Genomic DNA, 20,373 nt, shown 5'->3' with positions numbered 1-20,373 from the left:
CCCGATAAAATAGGTCAAACATTTTTCATTTTAACGTCCTTTGAATCACTTACATACGAATTTTCAGTAAAATAAAAAATTAGAAAATTAGTTAAATTAACAAAATATATTTTTTTGCCGATATCTTCATAACTTGTCAGGATCCTATCCTAATCCAACATGATCTTCATTCATGATCTTTAGTTTAACATGTTAAAGCGTGTTAAATGGAAAAACTCATGTTAAATAGAAAAATAATTCCTAAAACGATAAAACATGGTTGAGAGTCTGTTACTAGGTCTGTTGAATGGAGAATGACGTCACTCAACAGACCAGATGAACTCGTCACCATTTTTTTGTTGTGTTAGGTCACTTGCTCATAGGTTGTGTTAGTATTGTTTTGGATGTTTTTATAACTAGTAATGGATGACGATAATAATAATGTAATGACAGTTAATAATTAGCTCATCTTGATTCTCTTCCTCAACAGTTAGAAGATCAACAAGGCTCTCAAAGGCAAAATTTTCACACAACTTCCGTTTTCGGTATGTTGTAATAAATTACTTTAATTAAAACTTAGAAGTAAGCAATAAAAAAGAAGTTTAGGAAAAAAAGGTTATATATAAAACGAGTTGTTAATTAACAACTATTTATTTGCCGATGCTTCGCCCCACTTTTTAGAGCTTATTCAGAGCTGTTACACTGTTTCGAAAGCTCTCAAATGGAACAGTTTAATAAATTACTTTTTAAAAAAAAAAAAAAATTTTTTCTTATTTTATCCGTCATGTAGATCAAATATAAATTGATGCAATTAAATGTACCCAATTTATGTTAAATTTTTCATTTTTTTACAAAGGTTTATACCATATATTACATTCAAATGTTTTTCAAGGAATACAACACACAGAAAATAAACAACTTGTTTTTTCACTCTACCTCATATGTATCGATCCAGGCGAAACACGTCATCACAAAGCAACCTAACTAGATAGATCCATTCCTCATTCTATTAATAATATGTTTAAAATTTATTTTTAAAATAAATTTTGGTTATATTACAACAGAGTTTCATGCAAAAGTGACCTTGACAAATGCGCAATGAGATTGCAACCATCGATCTCGGGGCAGCCTTCACCCCTTCAGTCAATATTCAACGGCTAAGAAATTGAAAAACTTCTCCACCTTTAAACTCTTTGTAATCATTTTTAGGAGAAAAAAACGACTCCTTCAAAGGCGATAAATTCAATATATATTGTTATAAATAAACTTTTACATTCAATCTCATAAAAAAAAATATATAATTTTATAGAAAAAATTATCCTTACGTTTTCCAGGAGTAAAAATTTAGATTAAGGCTGATCGTTTGTTTCTTGTAGAACATCCACATAACCTGACAACGTAACATGTTAAGTTTCAAATATTTTTTCTGGATAATTGAGAAACCTTTTTATTTTTCAAAGAAATTAATATTAAAAAAAAATCAAGCGTTATTGTAAGAAAACGTCACTTGATGGAAAGAACTGTGCACATGGTGTTCAATTTTGATAATGGAAATTCACCGTCTTTTTTAAGAGTTTTTTAATCAAAAATTCCGGATGAATTAACGCTTAAATTTTTCCAAAAATTCCAAAGGAGTAACATTTTCATACTTCCATAAAACAGTAAACCTCTACTATTTTTAAATCCATATACACCCAACTTATTACGAAACCCAAACGTTTCGGCCTAGATTAGACCCTAAACAGCACTGACTTCCTGTGGATCGACACTCGTAGCGAAAAATCAATACGCAAACAACAAAGTCCTGAAATTAGAGTAAACTAGTGGAAAGAACAAAATTGAGCGTGACCTAATGGACAACATTAAAATCGGGACCGTGACCTATAGGAGTGTGTACCAATAGGGGAAAAGAGTTTCAAAGGTATGAGGCTCATTGGAAGTGATTGTCACTAGAGAACATAATATAGTTACAATAGAAAACGTCAGAGAACCTAGAAAGAGGAGAACGTTCCACATTAACCAGTTGAAACTTCCGGCAATGACAACATAGAGACTGGATTGTGCTCACATCGCCACCAACAAATCCAATAACACGAAATGTAGTTCTTTATTCTACTTTTCATAGTTTGTGAATTTTGTAAATATATCTTCTTCTTTTTTTCCTCTCTATTTCCTTTTATTTATGTTATTGTAAGTGGAGTTCTTTACTTTTTTTTTTTTTTAAATATTAACATAAACATTTTTAAGTTTTATTGATCTATATAGCATTTACTTTTGGCGAGCTTGTGATATATATGTATATGTATTTGTTTAGTTTTTTATAACAAAGGAAGGTAATCAAGATCTAAAAGGAATCTAATTAACACCTCATATAATGCCGAAAATGAAAAAAAAAAAAAAAAAAAAAAAGATGTAGGGGCTACAGCCCGGTTTTGGAGTTTCGGAATTTCCTGGGAAGAATCTAAATAATATATACAGGATATTCGAGACTCGATGGAAACCCATTTTAATTTCAAAATTAAACTTGGAAGACCTCAATCATGGGGAATGATTTGGTCTTCATAGTGGTCGGTTGGGTTTGATAGTGAGAAGTCGACTTAGTAACATCATCTTCAAGCTCTTGTCTAGTGAAACTGATGTGAAATTCGGAATAGGAAGGATTGTTTTCAATTTATGATTTTCATATATAGGAGATCTACCAATGGATAGATTTTGCACAAGATTTTTTTTTTCAATATAGTTGTAAATTTAAAAAAAAATCATAGAGGATTTAATTATAAAATGATTGTATATCGGAGATTTTTTAACCCAGTAGGCTTACTGCTTTGTATTATTTTTCAATGAAACGTATTAGCTCTCTCTTATAAAAAAAGATGTAGCTATCAATAAATGCGTATATGTAACCTATAAATAGAATGGAGGAATATAGGAATGATGAAACCTATATGAATAATTAATAATATAATGAGCACAAAACTAAACTCAGGTGGCGATGCCATCATAATGCATTAGAAACGTGAAAGATGGAAGTATTTAATAATCCCTAATTGACTGTAAACAGAAATGCTAAATATAGAAGGTGTGTACGCTAAAGAAAATGAAGTAGGGATGAACCTTAACTATTTAAAAACGATTCCGGCTATTTTTGGGCGACCAATGGAATCGATACCTCATTAATAATTTTTGTGGGTGGACCATCAGTTTACGTGAGAGTTTTTAATTTTTAATTTTTAAATTACAAACAAAATTATCTTAAGTGAACAAGGAAAATTAGCTCAAATATATAATGCGATATAATTTGAATTTTTAAATTAAATTAGCTGTTTTTTTTTTTAATATAAACAAAAGGTAGGAATAAAACGATATATCTTACAAGGTTTTTATGAGATTCGACATTTAAAGACATCATCCCATATTCAACCGTTTAATCTTTAGAAACATAGAAAAAAAAATTAATAAAACAACTGTTTTACTATATATAGTTTGAAAAATTATATGGACTTGGTTTGTACACTGAAAAATAATTTTCTTGAGTACAATAAATAAAAATACAAATGCAAACAGTTAATCTCTTTTTAGAAGGAGGTGGTCAGGGAGCGTTCAAGAAAAACAAAAATTTTAAATAAATAAAAAAATATCATATTCCATTTTCTGGTAGGGTACACCTCCACCTATCAAATCAACCCTGATGAACCTGTATTGTGGGTTGAAACGTGGGTCACCAATAAATAATTGACAATGTACTATTTTTATGAGTATTAACTATTATTATTTTATGGTTAGTAGCTACTTTCTTTTTATTAATTTACAAACGGTCTATCTGTTTATGATATGCTCATTTTAATCGAATCATTTTTAAAACTTATAAATTACTAAGGGGGACGGGATAGTTCGGTGAGTAAGGCACTGTGACTTTCGTCACAGGGGTTCGAATCCGGTTGAGGAAGATAAGTATTTATTCTCCTAAAGCGGTAAGTCAACCCTGTGAGTTCGGGAGCCCTACATACTCCATCCAGCCTCTGTAATGGGTTTCCTCAATTGAGGAATGCATATATATTTTTTCCATATCCCTGTACAATAGGCTCTTTCCGTATGTTGAACAGAAACTGGGTTATTATCAAGGTGGTTTCCGGCCCAATAGGTCTACTGTTGATCAAATCTTCACCCTGAGGCAAATCTCAGAGAAGATGAAGGAATATCAGCAGACAACTTGGATGCTGTTCATTGATTTTCGGCAGTCCGATACAATAAAATCGAAAGGAGTGAGCTCATAGTGGCTATGCATGAACTAGGGCTTCCTAGTAAACTCACCCGATTAGTAAAATGCACAATGGTGAGGACAACCTGCCAAGTAAAATCCTGTGGATTATCAGAGCCTTTAGAAGTAGAATGTGGCCTAAGACAGGGTGACCCAATAGCTCCTCTCCTGTTTGATAATGCTCTACAAGCAATCATAAATAGAACAGGAGTAAATTAGGAAGGAACAGTATTCACAAAGATGACCCAAGTTTTGGCCTATGCAGACGACGTCGTCATCATCGGTAGATCCCTGCAGAGCATTAGGACTGCTTTCAAAGCGATGGATGTCGAAGCAAAAAGGATGGGCCTGCATATTAATAAGGAAAAAACCAAGATTATGCTGTTGGGTAAGAAGCCTCAGTACCAGAGGCAGAGTCGCCTTGTAATGGGCCCCTATAATTTCGAATTGGTAAGAAGTTTTTCTTATCTTGGCTCTATTATCAATGAGAACCAGGACGAAGAAGAAGAGGTTAAAAGAAAAATTGCTGCTGGAAATAGAGCTTATTTCTCCATTGTAAGCCTAATCAAAAAGCAAACTTGTTAGCCGTACCACCAAGTTCACCCTATACAAACCGGTAGGCCGAAGGGCCGATGGAAGGATGCTGTGAAGCGGGATCTGCGACAACTGAGGATCCCAGTTACCCTTACAGAAGATAGAGAAAGATGGTTGGCGGCCGTTGAGCAGGCCTAGGGCAGCTTCATGACCCTGTTGTGCCCGTAAAAGAAGAATTAGGAAAAATCTGGTGATTGAGCATGATCATGAAATCAACTTGTACAACCTTTGTTCAAGAAACAGTACATCCTTACAAAGTATTGAACCCGTGATAGTACAAGAGCCCAAGAGGAGAAGAAAGGCAGTTATTACACCCCAATTTTAGATTACTTAATTGAAAACTAGGTATAATTACAAGTCAAAATTGATGAGCATGCCATATATAGATAGGGGGAATAAAAAATGGCAGCTGTTTTAAAACGTTAAAGATAATAATTATTTTATTCGGAGCTCTATATGCTCCTGGATTCTCTGGATATAAATATCTTTACAACTACCAACAAAAATAGAAAATCTTGCATCATTTAAAATAGAGTAAATTTGCTAAAATGTAAGCCCTAATGGAACTATTTACTTTCAATAGTTCTCTAGATATAGCTATTTAAAAAGCAACTTTTCATAAAAATGTACAGAATGTACTGAAAGATCAGAAGTTAGTGAGTTTATTTTGAAAAATCTATATCTCAAAAACCATTTGAGGTGTAGTAGTTTTCATGATATTTGCTAAAATAAATTGATTTATAATTGTTCGGACAAATTTACATCGGCCAGATTTATATTCATAAGCTAATATCATAAAAATTACTACCCCTACGTAGATAAGTGTCATAAACTACTTTATAGTAAGTTAAATTTTCTTAATTTTGAGTGCTGGCAGACATATGTGCGTCTTATGGGTCTAGAGATATATTTTTTCAAAAATCCAACATTTTATATAAACAACTAGAAATTAACATTTTGTGAGTTTATTTTGAAAAATGTATATCTCAAAAACCATTTGACCTACAAATGTATATTAGCATTCAAAACAAAGCTAGTTTAAGGGGCTATAAAGTAGTTGATGACGCTTATCTTCCTAGGTGTAGTAGTTTTCATATTTGCTAAAATAAATTGATTTATAGTTGTTCGGAAAAATTTTCATTTGCCAAATTTATATTCATATGTGAATATCGTAAAAACTACTACCCCTACGAAGATAAGTGTCATAAACTAGTTTATAGTGAGTTAAATTTACCCACATATGTGGGTCTTATGGCTCTAGAGATATATTTTTTTCAAAAATCCAACATTTTATATAAACAACTAGAAATTTTGTGAGTTTATTTTGAAAAATCTATATCTCAAAAACAATTTGACCTACAAATGTATATTAGCATTCAAATAAATTGACTAACTATTGATTTTTCTTTACATTTTTTAAGAAATTTTGCTTTTTAAAAAGCTACGTCTCGAAAACTATTGGACATAAATATCTCTATTGACCCTTCCATACCACAGATGGAGGCAGATTCAGTACGGCAAAAAACATTTATGTTAAAAATATAATCACGTTGACTTGAAACTTCTAATTCAAGCCAAATTAGGATTGGTAAATGTTCTAACCACGCAATTTATATTAACCTGCACATGTCCACCTGGTTTAAAACCAAAATATATGCAAAAAAACCTCAATTGTGTCTTCATTTTGTGATTAATTCGTTCAAACCAATCTTCTAAAATAACGTCATAACAGCTCATATATACATATATATATATATATATGGAAAGAAGAAATTAATTTTTTTCTTCTAGAACATCTAATCGCATAAACTGAAGACGAGATAAAAAAGAACATCAAACCAAAATGAAGTCTCATGTCTTAAAATGCTTGAATCTCTCTCGTAACTGAAAAATGAAACGATTCAATTTTTCATGCCATGTTTATTTTTTTAATGTTTTAATCTGCCTTTGAATCTTGTTTCCGAAATTCCAGTTGAATGGCAATTATGTCCAGAATACAAGATTCTAAAGTGCCGGAAAGCAAAATGTTTTTCTTTTCATATTATTTTAAACATAATGATTTTTTTGCGTGCAGAATCCAAATCTGCCATCATCTTTTGTGTAAAAAAAACTAAAAGGTCTATTCTAATGAGTTTGAACATTTATGTTATTGTCAGTAAACTGTTTAATTGTTACCATTAATTCAGGTTTAGATAGTCTCATTTCTTAATTTTTTTTTGTTTATGCACGTTACAGCTTTCGGTTTACCATATTCATATTCAACAATTTTATGTATATTTTTAATAAAATTTATTTTTAGTCAAGCAAATTATTCAAAGCAAATCTCACCTTCGAATTTCGTTTTCCATATTTCTGGACGTCAAGCATTAGAATACGTTAATTCTTCGTCTATTATTTCTAAAGTAAAATTATTTAAAATTGAAATTATCTGTAAGCTTAGTTCATCATTTTTTTTTTTTTTTCTATAAAAGCTACAACATGCATAAATAAAAAAGAAATGGGACTGCTTAAGTTAACTAATCTGAATTAATAAGTTTTAAACATTTATTTATTTATTGAAAAGCTATTATTTTTTTTATTTTTAATCTTCCCTTGAATCATGTCTCCGAATTTCCAGTACATGTGCCAGTGAAAATCATAATGACGTTAAGGATACAAGATTTTAAAATGGCGCAAATCCTTTAATTATGAAGGTATTGAAATGTGGTCTACGGGGCCATAAATTTTGAATAGCAATAAATGGGAGTGACCTTTGGCCGTGAAAAGGATTTGGGCTACTTTAAATTGGACACTTTAATAGTGATAACTTATTTTGGCAAATAATGATTACGGTTTTTGAGACCAAGTCTCTTACATAAGGCGTTTTAAAATAAATTTTCTTTACTTCTCCAGGATCAAAAAACCATCAAATTTTCCGGACCCTGCAGACAACCCATATTGATGTAAATGGTAGATATTTTATAACTCAATAATTTTGGTCAATCATAATAAGTACACCACCAGGTTGCTAAAAAGCGATATTTTTTTTTAACTAATATTATCCTATAGCAGTTAAAATAAATAACAACAGGTTTCTTTCCTTACGAATTCTGAAACTGAATATTGAAGAGTTAAAACTGTTTGAAGGTTCAAAAAGTGGGTGGAACCACCTTCTTCCCGAAGTGGGCGATGAAACGATAGTGGGTGAGTTTAGGCGGTCTAGGGGTAGGTAGTACCTTAAAGAAGCCAGAAATTAATGTATACAACTAGCATATAATAATATTTCTAAAAAAAAAAAAATAATTACGTCATTTAGCAATATTTGTTTCCATTTACTGTGTAGAGGTTAATAATATTATATTCTGTCACACAGTTTTAAATTAAGTCAATTAATTAAGAAGTCAAGCTATTGAAAATATAATAAGTTATAACCAAAATTAAAAATGAATAAATTTAAAAAAATGAATTAAATTAATTAAAATAATGATTTAAAATAAAGTACCTTGAGCCAAAATTTGTTGTTTCTGTGATTTAAGGCGTTGTAGGGGCTGAATGTATCCGGGCGCCATTTTTTTTTCACACCACCGTTTAACCTTCTTTATCTTTACATTTTTTGTAACTACTCCGATGCTTACTTTTCTATAATCTTTGTGTCATAACTTTTACCAATTTAGAAAAGGACCCGTCGCTCACTATTCATTATATAAGGCGTTTATTGTTAACCGTAGATTTAATATTAATGCAATTCACAAATGACTAAAACTTATACATTTGTCCCGATGTACCTACGGCCGACCTGAATGTCATTAATTTAAATTCGTTAATGTTATGAAACAAAGGTTATAGAAAATTAAACATAGGTTAGGTTACAAGAGATGTAAACAAAAAGGTTATACGGTTATAGGTAGGAAAAAAAAAATGCCTGGCGGATAAACTCAGCCCATACAAAGGCTTATATCTCATAAACAGCAGACTATCAAAATGATGGCCGGATTCGCTCAGCCTCTACCAAAACTTTAAGTATCCCAAACAGAATAAAAAATAGCGGAGTAATTTGGATACCTGACTCTAATATTGGTAGTGAGAATAAATAAAATATCGGATGAGGAGAGGGAGTACTGGTTTGGTACTATTGGCTAAATGGTTAATGCCAAACTAAAAATTTAAATTCGAAATTGGCGCCATGTGGCACGTAACAACTGTACAATCTATCTAGGGCACGTCATATGAACCAGACGAACACAATTAGCATTCAAAATAAATATATAAAATGATTAAATTTAAAATAATGAATTAAAATAGTCATTTAAAATAACGTACCTTGAGCCAATCAAAGTAGACTGCAAGCAGAGAACTACGGACGGGTCTCGGTGAAGTCATTTCTAGTATCAGCTATCTAAATAATCAGTCAAAATTGGTTCATCTACTAGCCTAGCTTCTAACTGAAAACAAAAAAGAAAGAAAAGAAAAATTAATAAGAGCCAAAATAAACAAAAATGGGTAAAAAATAATTGAAAGGATATAATTCGAAGATCCAAAAATTTTCACTTACCACTCTGACGAAACGGAAAAATTACTACACATGCGCTCCCACAGATAAACTCATGCTAGAATATACCTTTTATTTAGGTGTTCTTGGCTACTTTCCATTACCTTCTATGACTTTCTACGTCAAATATTATTTTTTCCATATCCATCCATATTACTATTTTTATTTCCACATGTAATATATATATTCCCTTTTTCTCTTTCAGTTGATAATCAAATTCTTTTATATCATATTCCATTTCATAGTGAGGGATGGTTAATGAATTTAAATAAACAAAATGAAATCTACTTTAGGGGAACCAATTTTGAAAATTCACCATTGAAATCAATGCTATCAAAATCCACAATTAATCTTAATGAAGATAAGATAGTTCTTTTCGATACTAATGATCATTTAATTTTGCACTGTATATTATGAGGTTAATCAAAATAGTTTGATTGATAAAATGTAAAGTGTAAAATCGATGACAAAAAGTGCACTAAATCGATTTTGCCCAAAAGTTATGTCATATCACAGGCATATAAAGCATTTTTGTAGATTTGAAAAGAATTTATAGGCGAGATTTTAGAATTCATTAATATAAACTACAGGACTTCCGAATCAAAATTAAAAACTGTCAATCATTTTCACGGGTAAACGAAAATGGTAGCCATTTTAAAAATTATTTTTCGGGTCGTTTCCTACCTCATACTTTTTGACTCCTATCAAACTAGGATAAGTACTGATACAAAAAAAATCATTATACCACGTTTGTGTTGTACCGCTCGTCATGCGGTCAACATCCATAAATTTAACTTTGAATTATAGTCTTTATTGCGACTCTTATTTCTGGAAATTTGTTTTCAACGAATGGAAAATATTTCTTGTTTTTTTCTTCACTAGTTTAATTTCCTATTCTTCCATACTTCATATTTATCAGTTCTTAATTCCTACTAACTATGAGAGATAGTTAATTATTTCAAATAAACAACATTAAACATAAATTAGAGGAACATATTAGGAAAATTGGGCATTTGAGCCCTTCCAAGACTGATCTACATGACTGTAATAAGGCCTATCTGAACCTACGGAGTTGAGCTATGGGGCTCCACTAAAACATCCAATTCCTCACGAATCCAATCCTTACGGTCCAAAATCCTTAATATTTTGTCACAAATCAAATCATCTATCAGGACCTCACTGTCCCATATGTTGCCGATTTGGCCAGAACCAGACACCAATCCTTCCATGATAAACTTCCCAACCACCCAAACCAACTCGTTTCTAGCCTGGCTTCTCCTTCATTACCTAATAACCCTCCTAGGCATAATCCTTCAATGAGGATTATAACAATCTGATAATGAATACCATTTCATTTTACATCGATAAACCAATTTTAATCGAATAGCCGATTTTAACGGAAACGTCGCTGTCACATCCCAGACATATTATCCCAATCTCAGTTCCAAAACATATATATTTTCGAGCTAGACTAACAATAGATAAACAAAGACCACTTGTGAAGCTTGGTTAAGTGTATTCAAGAGAACCATAAAACGTGAATTTACTCATGAAAACTCAGATTTAATATGTTTTACTATTGCAATACAACGTTTACTTATTTATTTCTTATAACGGTAAGTCAAATGAACACCTTAGAGAAATTAGGTTATCTAAAAATGGGGTTTCAAAAGTTTACTTAAGATGAATAGATATTCCATACTGGAATTTCTTTCTAGGAAGTTGATTGTATTAATTTTTTTAATTGTTGGGTTAAAGAAAACTTCCAATTAGAATATAAATTGTTCTATATTTTTGTGTTTGTACAACGTTTCAGGATATTATGAAATAATCAAGTACTGCTTTATCCTCAGATTTGTCACTTTTATCAATTTCCATTTTGAACTCTTGTCATCTATATACATATAGTCTAAAAATTATTTATAACTACATATTTTTATAAATAATATAAAATAATTTTCTGACTACATGCGTATAGATGACAAGATTTAAAAATGAAAATTGATAAAAATGACAAATTGAGGATACAATACTACGAACGTAGTACAAGCACATAATATATAATTTTTTATATTCTAATTGGAAGTTTTCTTCAACTCGACAATTAAAAATATATATATTTCAGAAAAAAATTAAATATTTAAAATTGACAGATGTTTGGTTTTTTTTTTTTTTTTTAATAATTCGAGATATTCTACTATTTTTATTTACATTAAACCTGACCTTTATTCTTTCCTAGTACTTCCTCCTACGCTTGTTACTTCAACGTGGGAGATCAATATGTTGGTTCTTATTTGTGTGCTTCTTTTTGAAGGTCACCTATCACCTATCGCGGATAAGAATGTTTTTAGACATATTGAATTTTGTAAATTGGATGTCATTCCTATACATTTATATTCTGTTAGTATTTTTTCCATGTTTTAATTAGTTGAAATGTGCACATTCATATCTATATTATTTACTGCTCACGATCGCATTATCAAAAAATACTATTAAATAAAATATAAGTCATCTCAGCAAATATAATGCTGAACCGAACAAAAAGGTAAATGCTACTGTATATTGTACTTAAATATAACTTTCACTTAATTTGAATATAACTATAATAATTTTCAAATATTTATTGAGTTAATTTCTCAAAATAAAATTATTTATTATCCTCAGGATCCTGTAATTTTCACCCGATTACGGCACATAGTGGTGGAATGTGTGAAAAAATCCTCCAGTGTGGTTCTTTACACTCAAATACCTATAAAAAGGAATTCACAGTTGGTTCTCCCACAAAACAATGTTTGTGAGCCGGAAACCTAACCTTACAGAAGTTATTTTTGTAAAAAGTGCGTTTTGATTGTTGTTGTTATTTTGTTTTAAACTATCCAACAAAAAAAAATTCGGTCAAGTCAATACCGACGAACGTTAGCGTACAAATTGTAATTTTTGTTTGTTTCTTGTATCAAATTGTAGGTTTGTTTCTCGAAACTATTTTTTTCTAAATTTCTTCGGCCACTTGTTTGCATATTTTCAATTGACCAGAAAAAAATAGTTTTATTGACCTCTGTGATGCGAATATTCTCCCATTAAAGTGTACATATTAGAGCAACTTTTGTTTATGTTTCATTGACGTATTGAGACGTTTGAAGACAGGGGTCATGTTGGAAGTTGTAGTAAATAGTTGACCGTACATAATATATACTAGGAGAAGATAGTTAGGGGTGTAAATGACATAAGTTGAGAGAACTTATGTAATAGAGCCAACGTTTCGGCCAGAGTTTCTAGCCTTCACCAGGGCTAAGAACAAAGAACAAGATAACAACCAATGAATACAAAAAAAAAATAAAATAAATAAAAAAAATAAGAAAATATTAACAACTAATATAATTAAATAATTATACAGAATGAAAATTAATAAAAATAAAGTGATAAAAGAAGTGGAAAACAATAAACTTTTTGTTGTTTTTGTTTGTTTTGTTCATTAAATATATAAGTAGAATAATATAATCAAGGAAATAAAAATTGTAAAGTTATATAATGCAAAGAAACAAAGAAATATGAATAGATTAATTTAATACTAATCAAAAAAATTATGGAAAGAAAAAATAAATAAATAAAAGAAAATATACGTAACTAATAACATTATAAAGTATAATACTAGAATAAAGAAACAACTCTACTTACTTTTGTTATTTATACTCAACTCAATAAATTAACAAATTTATACTCAACTCAACTTATTTGTGTTATTTACTGACCCTACCCCAACCATCTTCTCCTCAGATAAATTATCAAATTGCCTACAATGAATAAGAATAACATTTTATTTATGGGAAAAAATAATTTATAATTAATATTTATACCCCTCCAAATATAATATTTTTAATAGAAATTAAAAAAAAAAAAGAAAAATAATAAATCCATTCCATTGAATTCAGCACCCTAAATAAACTAGAATCAATTTAGAGGTATTTGGACAAAAATCGCCGTTTCCCACCACTGGGCGGTGTAGCCACAAAGGAGAATACGTTGAGGTAATTATCATTACGTTTGTAATTATTTAAATATTTTTTGAACAAAAGGCCCAACCGTTTTTCAATTATTCCCTGAGACCCCGAGAATATTTCGAATTCAAACTACTTACAAACTTATTGTATTAAATTGTCTTAGTCTGCTCGTTTATAGATATGTAACAATTTTATAAACGAGCCATTTTTTTTTTTTTTTAATTTTGTTGGCTCAAACTAATCAATGAGATCTCGTAAATATTTTGAATTAACAAAAGGAGGTATATGTGTTTGGGTATTTATCATAACCAGCTTGTTTGAAAATAGGTTACGATTTTTTGATCAAACGGCCCAACCGATTTTCAAATTTGATAGCTCAAATTATTCAATGAGATTTCAAGAATGTTTTGAAACGATATGAGCTCAAAGTAACTGGAATATATTCTATTATAATATAAGAATACTTTTTGTTGGTTTCATGTCACATCATGTGTTTCGGGTAAACCGAAAGTCTGGAAGAGCACCCGTAATGTAGGCACTGGAGAGTAATAGAGGAGAAAAGAAAAGCATGGAGTACATTAATTGCCTTCTATACGATTCACATCATCACAATTCATCATTATCATTAAAATCCATAGACCCCTAATCAAAATTCATCAACTTACTTTAACCATAAATGTCTTCTTTCGACCACCCCTACATACGCCCTAAATTCTAACAAAGATTTCATGGAGTTAGTTACCCTGTCAACGCTGACAAATAGGTTAAGTGAAATTTTAAAAAATAATAAATTCCTATGGTAACAAGAAAACGTTATCCGTTATCCACGCATGCGCTCACCAATAACAACTCGTATTAGGTCTGTTTTAATACTAGTTGTAAGTGGTGAGCGCATATATGTGTTATTGGTCATAATCCGTTACCTTATTATACCTTTTTATAAGCTAAAAATATTTTTTCTAAAATCTTTATCTTCCCACAGTACAACTTACGTCAATATTACTGATCTTATTTCTGAAAATATATTTTAAATTAGGAAAAATAATTTTGCTCTTATCTTCTTAAGTTATTTATGGTCTTACCATAATTTGTATTTATTCATTCTTCATGGCTAATCAAAATGTGAGATGATTAATTCTTACAAACAAACGCGTATAACATCCGTCTATATACCAAACTTGAATACATAATTTCAGTTTCATTCATCTTTTTGGTTTTGAACTAGTCTGACCACAAATACACATATCATTTTGTGAAACTTGGTAATTTTACATAGGGAACCTTGAATCATTTTTTTCCATTGAAAGCTTGGATTCGAAAGTTTCAAAGATCGCTATGTTTCTTCTTTAATATTGTATATAACTAAGTAAAATTAATAGAACATTAGGAGAACATAAAATTGCAGATATAAAAAAATCGTTTGGTAATAAATATAAAAATAACTCAAGATTCGCAGAAATGTACCAAGTGAGGTACGAGATGGACAACAACTAAGTTGCCAGTGACGGCAGCTACTTTAAGCTTCATTATAAAACTTTAACAACTTCAACATTGCGCGATAAAACTTTTATGTAACTTGATTTATCTAACTTTCTGAATTTCCATAATTTTTAAGTATCTGACTCGAGTTTGTGAAATATTAATAAGATTTGTTTTAGTTGTATCACACTGTTCACAAAATTGAAACAGAAAAGATTTATAGAATATTCAATTTCAATTATAGAATTCCTTTGAAATATAAAATGATGATACTATTTTCTGTTTTTAATTTATATATATATATAGTGAGTTTACATAGAATTGTTCGTAAAATAGCAGGGGGGAGTTATAGTTAGAGAGTCTATGTTATTAAATTTAAAACATAACTATCTCTATCCATAATCCTGTAGAGTATATGTAGAGGATTAAAAGGACAAATAATGCAGTCTTTCAGTGGAACCTATTAATGCTATTTCTCGTCCTTTTTTTTTTTTTTTTTTTTTTTTTTTTTTTTTTTTTTTTTTTTTTTTTTGGTAGTTTTAAAAACTGATATTTCATTCGAATATTACTTGTTGTATTTATTATTCCTAACAAAGAGAACTTTTAATTTTTCTCAAAACAAACAAAATAAAGGTAAAGAAAAAAATATTTTTAAAATTCGTCATTTAAGCCCTATTACACTATTTCATTGTACATTAGCACAATATACAACAAATACAAGCACGACACAGACCATTTTCCGAGACTTGGGAGATCTCAAAACGTGTATTTTCGTCGAAAATTCGAATCTGAAATTTTACACGATTGCTATTCCTTTCCTTACTAATATTCCATTCATAGGTAAGTAAAAGTAAAATTTAAAATGAAAAATAAAACTTAAGAGGAATAATGAACAAAATCCTTAAGGTCATCTGAACTGAATAGATAGAAGAGGTTTTTAATCATTTAACGAACAAAGGTATCATTTAAAGAAGAATGGTTCGGAATTTGTTTGCAGTGTAAATTTTTTAGTTTGTTGAGAAAAACAATAATGTTTATGGAGGCTATGCGGAAAGATAATTGAAATAAAAAAAGTAGGGAGGGATATCGAAGGAGAACTCTTAGGCCACAGTCATGTCATAACCAGAAGAGACTCCAACGCAATACTGCTCATTATTACATACACGTGACTCGATTACGGATCAGCAGAGATGTATGGGGCTGATTTACGCAATGATGGAGTTTAATAATAAGAGCGAATTTTCAGACGTAATTAGGGGAAGAAACAATAATAAAATATTTCTACACGTTACCATAAGCATAATTTTATGGATTCGTGGTCCAGTAAAAATAGGTTAAAATTTGTCTATGCCTATAAGTAAGTGTAAATGACTTATATTTTTATGTAAATAAGTTTGAAAAATATAACAGTAACAAGTTTATCACCCCCTGAGGTTCTGTAGCCCTAATATGGCAGATTTTTTAAAATGGGCGCCATATATGTTTAGGTTTATAGCTAATAACTCAACAAGTATTACAAGCAGCCCCCATATCATTATAAACTACTTCATAGTGCACTTAAAAAGTTTCGAAATGAGCCCCGTTAAAACCCTTTTACGTGTAGAAAATTTACATAGATTCAATCTTGGGAACTTTTTTTTTTTCAAACAATGAAAAATCAATATTATGTGAATTTATTTTCACAAACTTAGAAGCTGCTACATTTACGGAGATGTTCACTATAAACTACTTCATAATGTATTTAACGAACTTCTAATTGGGCCCGAATAGACATCTATACGTCAAATAATTCCTGAGATATCAACCGTTTCTCAAATGTAAAATGTCAAAATACTTACAATACAAAGCTGCGATGTAAGAATAAAAATATATACGATTATTCATATTTCACCTTATTCAGGTTTAATGTGATTTTAATTTACAGATCATTCAGATAATGTGATAACTCATTAATAATGTGTCATTACTGTGTACTCATTGTTAATAATGTCATTACAGGCCTAATGCGGCAAATTTGGGCGCCATATATGTTAAGGTTTATTGCCAATAACTCCTAAATTATTATAAGTAGCTAAATTATCATTATAAAGTACTTTATAGTGTGTTTAAGGAGCTTCAAACTAAGCCCCAATAGAACCCTTTACGTTTAGAAAATTCTCCTAGATTCAATCTTATTACAATAATATGTTTTTCCTAAAAAAGATCAATATTTTGTGAATTTATTTTTGGGGCCAAATATTAGCCAATTTACTCTAACATAAAAAATAATTTATACTTTTTATTCGTGTGAAGTTTTGTATTACTTTTATGTACTTGGTAGCTTTCAAGATATTGAACATTGAATCGAAAATGATTCGATGATGTTCTTTTTGAGTCATGCGCAAATGAAATTTTCCTTTCTTCATAACTTATTTTGAAAAATGTAACTGTTATATTAACCATATGCCGATCTGGTATTAAATAAACCATAAAGTAGTAAAGTAGTATAAGTCATTTCCCTGATTTTTCTCGAAAATTTATGTTGTATACGATAAGTTTAAACTTTTGAGCTATTTCGGTGTAAAAGACAAAAGAAAAGCAAGATTTTTCCCGGCTTTTCTACAGCAGCGATTGCATATAGGGTGCCTGATTTGGTACATACTTATGTGGGCCGAAATCTAACAACTCATATTTTATTTTATTTTATTATATGTAAGACTCACGGCCTTCAGATTTATATGTAACTGCCCATCGGTAGATCTTTCCCCACCCGTTCCTCATCCCTATGGAATTCTATTCCCTTCTTCATTCGTAGTTCTAATACCCTTCCAACTTTCAAATCCCGTGTCTTCAACCACCTTCTGTCCACCCAATTCCGGAAGAATAACAATTGAAAGTTTCAAACAAGGTTTATATGTTTTCTGTACTTAATGTTTCAGATTTTCGTTTATTCTTGTAAATATGTATATTGGCAGAAATTGTACCTTTCAATTTATTATTTTTAGTTTAATTATATTTGATTTTTATCATTTTTGTTTTCTAATATTTATTATCAGAAGGTGTTTGTCATCTTACGTTTTATGATATGACATATAGTTTTACTTTATTTGTTCTATTCTTATTTTATATATTCTGTTAATTATTGTTGTTCATTTTTACCTTTTCAAATTCATTATTATATGATGTTTTATAATTTAATTTTTATTTTGTATTTCACTCTAAGGCTCTAAAGCCTAATTTTGACGCCTGTATATTATTCTAAAGGGGTCAATCCCAGAATAAATAAAGAACATTATTATTATTATTATTATTAACTATTTAAATTTTAAGTAAGGAAGCATTGAAGGAATATTACGTACGTACTGTATAAAATATACCCTTAATTTTTTAGTTATATTTGTAACAGCATAAACTTAAAACATAAATCTTCCTTTTAAAACCCACGGTGTGATCCTTTGTATATTTATATACATCGTCAATATCCTGTACACGTGTACAGGTCACATAGTCTGGCCAAATAAAATTGTAAAGAAAAAAAAAAGTGTCAAGATAGATGAAAAATTCCATCCATAAAATTGTAATTAAACCTTGTAGTAAAGTAATGAAATCCCTTCCCGTCGCCGCTCATATTTTTCATTTTTTTTTTTTTTTTAATAAATTGACAATATATGGTAATATATCACATTATTTACCTTTCTTCAGCATCATATACTAAAATAACTTCAGTTATATATGTTCGTACCGTTTACGGTTTTGCTATACTTGTATTCTTGGACGATACACTTTAAACATACATATTTTTATAAATTTCTGATCCACAAATAATTCCCAAGGTATTTGCGGTAGTGGTCAAAAAATTTAGAAGTGATTTGTATACTAATATGATGAAGTTAAAATCTTTTAAGTTTTTATAGCAATCAAAAAGTCAATTATTTAATTTTCCTTTATTAAACTTAGGCGTTTTACCAGAACGTACACCAGAACCATGTACACACTGGAATCGTGATAATATATAGTACAACTTTAGAACCAAGTAAGGCATCGTAATGAATTTTTTTTATTAGAAAAAAGAATTTCTTATAATTTACAAAATGGCAAAGCTCTAAAGCTTGTTATCGGTAGTTGGATAATGTCATCATTACTATCATCTTCTGGTTGAATATTTATTTTGTTAAATCTGTCAGTAATAATATATAACTTATTACTGACTGATTTTTGCGTAATGATCTATTTTTTAAGAAAATCATGAAATAATTCAGATTGTAGGAAGATATTCCGGGTGGTGGTCAATAAAGGTACCAAAATAGTAGAAAAAACTGTTCATAGTTAACCAACGTTTCGGCCCAGTTTGTAGGACTTCGTTAGGGCTGTCTTCATTGAAAAAAGTATGACAACTGACGAATTGGTTTTGAAATATCCTCGTTTCAATCAAGACAGCCCTGACGAAGCTCTGCTAAATGGGGCGAAACGTAGATAAACAAAAAATAGTTTTTTCTACTATTTCGGTACCTTTATTGACCGCCACTCGTACTATCTTCTAACAATCTACTTCATACGGTCAACTATCTTCATCGAATATGAAGTGATTTAATAACAGCCAATTGCATCGGGAATTACAAATTAATAATAGAGGATTAAATCTAAAAAAGGTTTATGAAGTTCCGCACCTAGTTACCTACAGTTAAAGGAGTAGTGACCTACAACTTGGGAAACCCAACCACAACCCGAAGACTGAAGTCCAGGCTGGTGCAAGAAATCTTTTTATAAATTCTATATTTATCAGTTCTGTTATTTTCATTCTAAAATATAATTTCATCTTAATCTCTTCTTTTTTTTTCTCTCTCTCTTCATCTTTTCTTAAATTTCCTTTCTTTATTTATTTTTCCCATTAGAAATCAATTATTAATTTTGTTAAATCCATAGATGCCATTTTTTGTGATATTAACATTACTTTTAATTATATTATTTCAAAATTTTTTGAGACAAAGTAATTATTTATTAAATAAATCAAAAATTAGTATCCAATTCTGTCTCAACACTTTATTTTTCACTTGTCCAACGTTTCGGCCATTCTAGCCATCTTCAAGGACATCTAAATATTCAACAGCTTATATTATATCTTAATTTTTAACGATTTATAAGAATAACGGATGCTAGTAGGCTGAATAGAGTGAAAAATATGATATTTAAAATATTTTTGGATAATTTTTACCCCAGAAAATTAATTTACAAAATTTGGGATATAAACCTTAAGAAATGCAAAGATAAAATGGAAAATAAAATAACAAATAGTAAAGCAATTATTAAGAAATATTATGGATTAAATTATATAAAAGGTTTATCGGAAGATATTCCGAGATCATTTATAGATTATGATGTGGAAGAATACTCATTATGTTATAGACCTAACAATAAAATTAAAAAGTATTATAGCAATTGAAATAAAATGTCAATCGGGATTAATATATAAAATTTCATGTTTAAATTGTCCAGAAATCTATATAGGTGAAACTAAGCAAATGTTGGGGGATAGAATATATCAACACAAAAATGATACA

General features: G+C 29.9%; 2 protein-coding genes across 2 annotated transcripts in view; one reads left to right on the top strand and one right to left on the bottom strand.

The window, feature by feature from the left end:
- Positions 1 to 20,373, bottom strand: part of Mef2 (myocyte enhancer factor 2) — a 364,222-nt gene that overhangs the window by 263,769 nt on the left and 80,080 nt on the right. The window contains exon 3 of the mRNA XM_067052185.1: positions 9,131 to 9,252. The gene's annotated coding sequence lies outside the window, so the exon portion shown is untranslated. The remainder of the gene's footprint in view (positions 1 to 9,130; positions 9,253 to 20,373) is intronic.
- Positions 4,478 to 4,822, top strand: LOC136796964 (uncharacterized). Its single transcript, XM_067052190.1, has one exon. It carries the CDS (start codon positions 4,478 to 4,480, stop codon positions 4,820 to 4,822), a length of 345 nt encoding a protein of 114 aa, XP_066908291.1.

The sequence above is a fragment of the Halyomorpha halys genome, unplaced genomic scaffold, assembly GCF_000696795.3.
Source record: "Halyomorpha halys isolate HHAL.00 unplaced genomic scaffold, Hhal_1.1 Scaffold27.1, whole genome shotgun sequence".
Taxonomy (NCBI): Eukaryota; Metazoa; Arthropoda; class Insecta; order Hemiptera; family Pentatomidae; genus Halyomorpha; species Halyomorpha halys.
This window is presented reverse-complemented; position numbering and strand designations above follow the sequence as displayed.

Bases quoted from the DNA above. Each gene is read 5' to 3' on its own strand.
- LOC136796964 (XM_067052190.1), top strand. From the start codon at position 4,478: ATGACCCAAGTTTTGGCCTATGCAGACGACGTCGTCATCATCGGTAGA.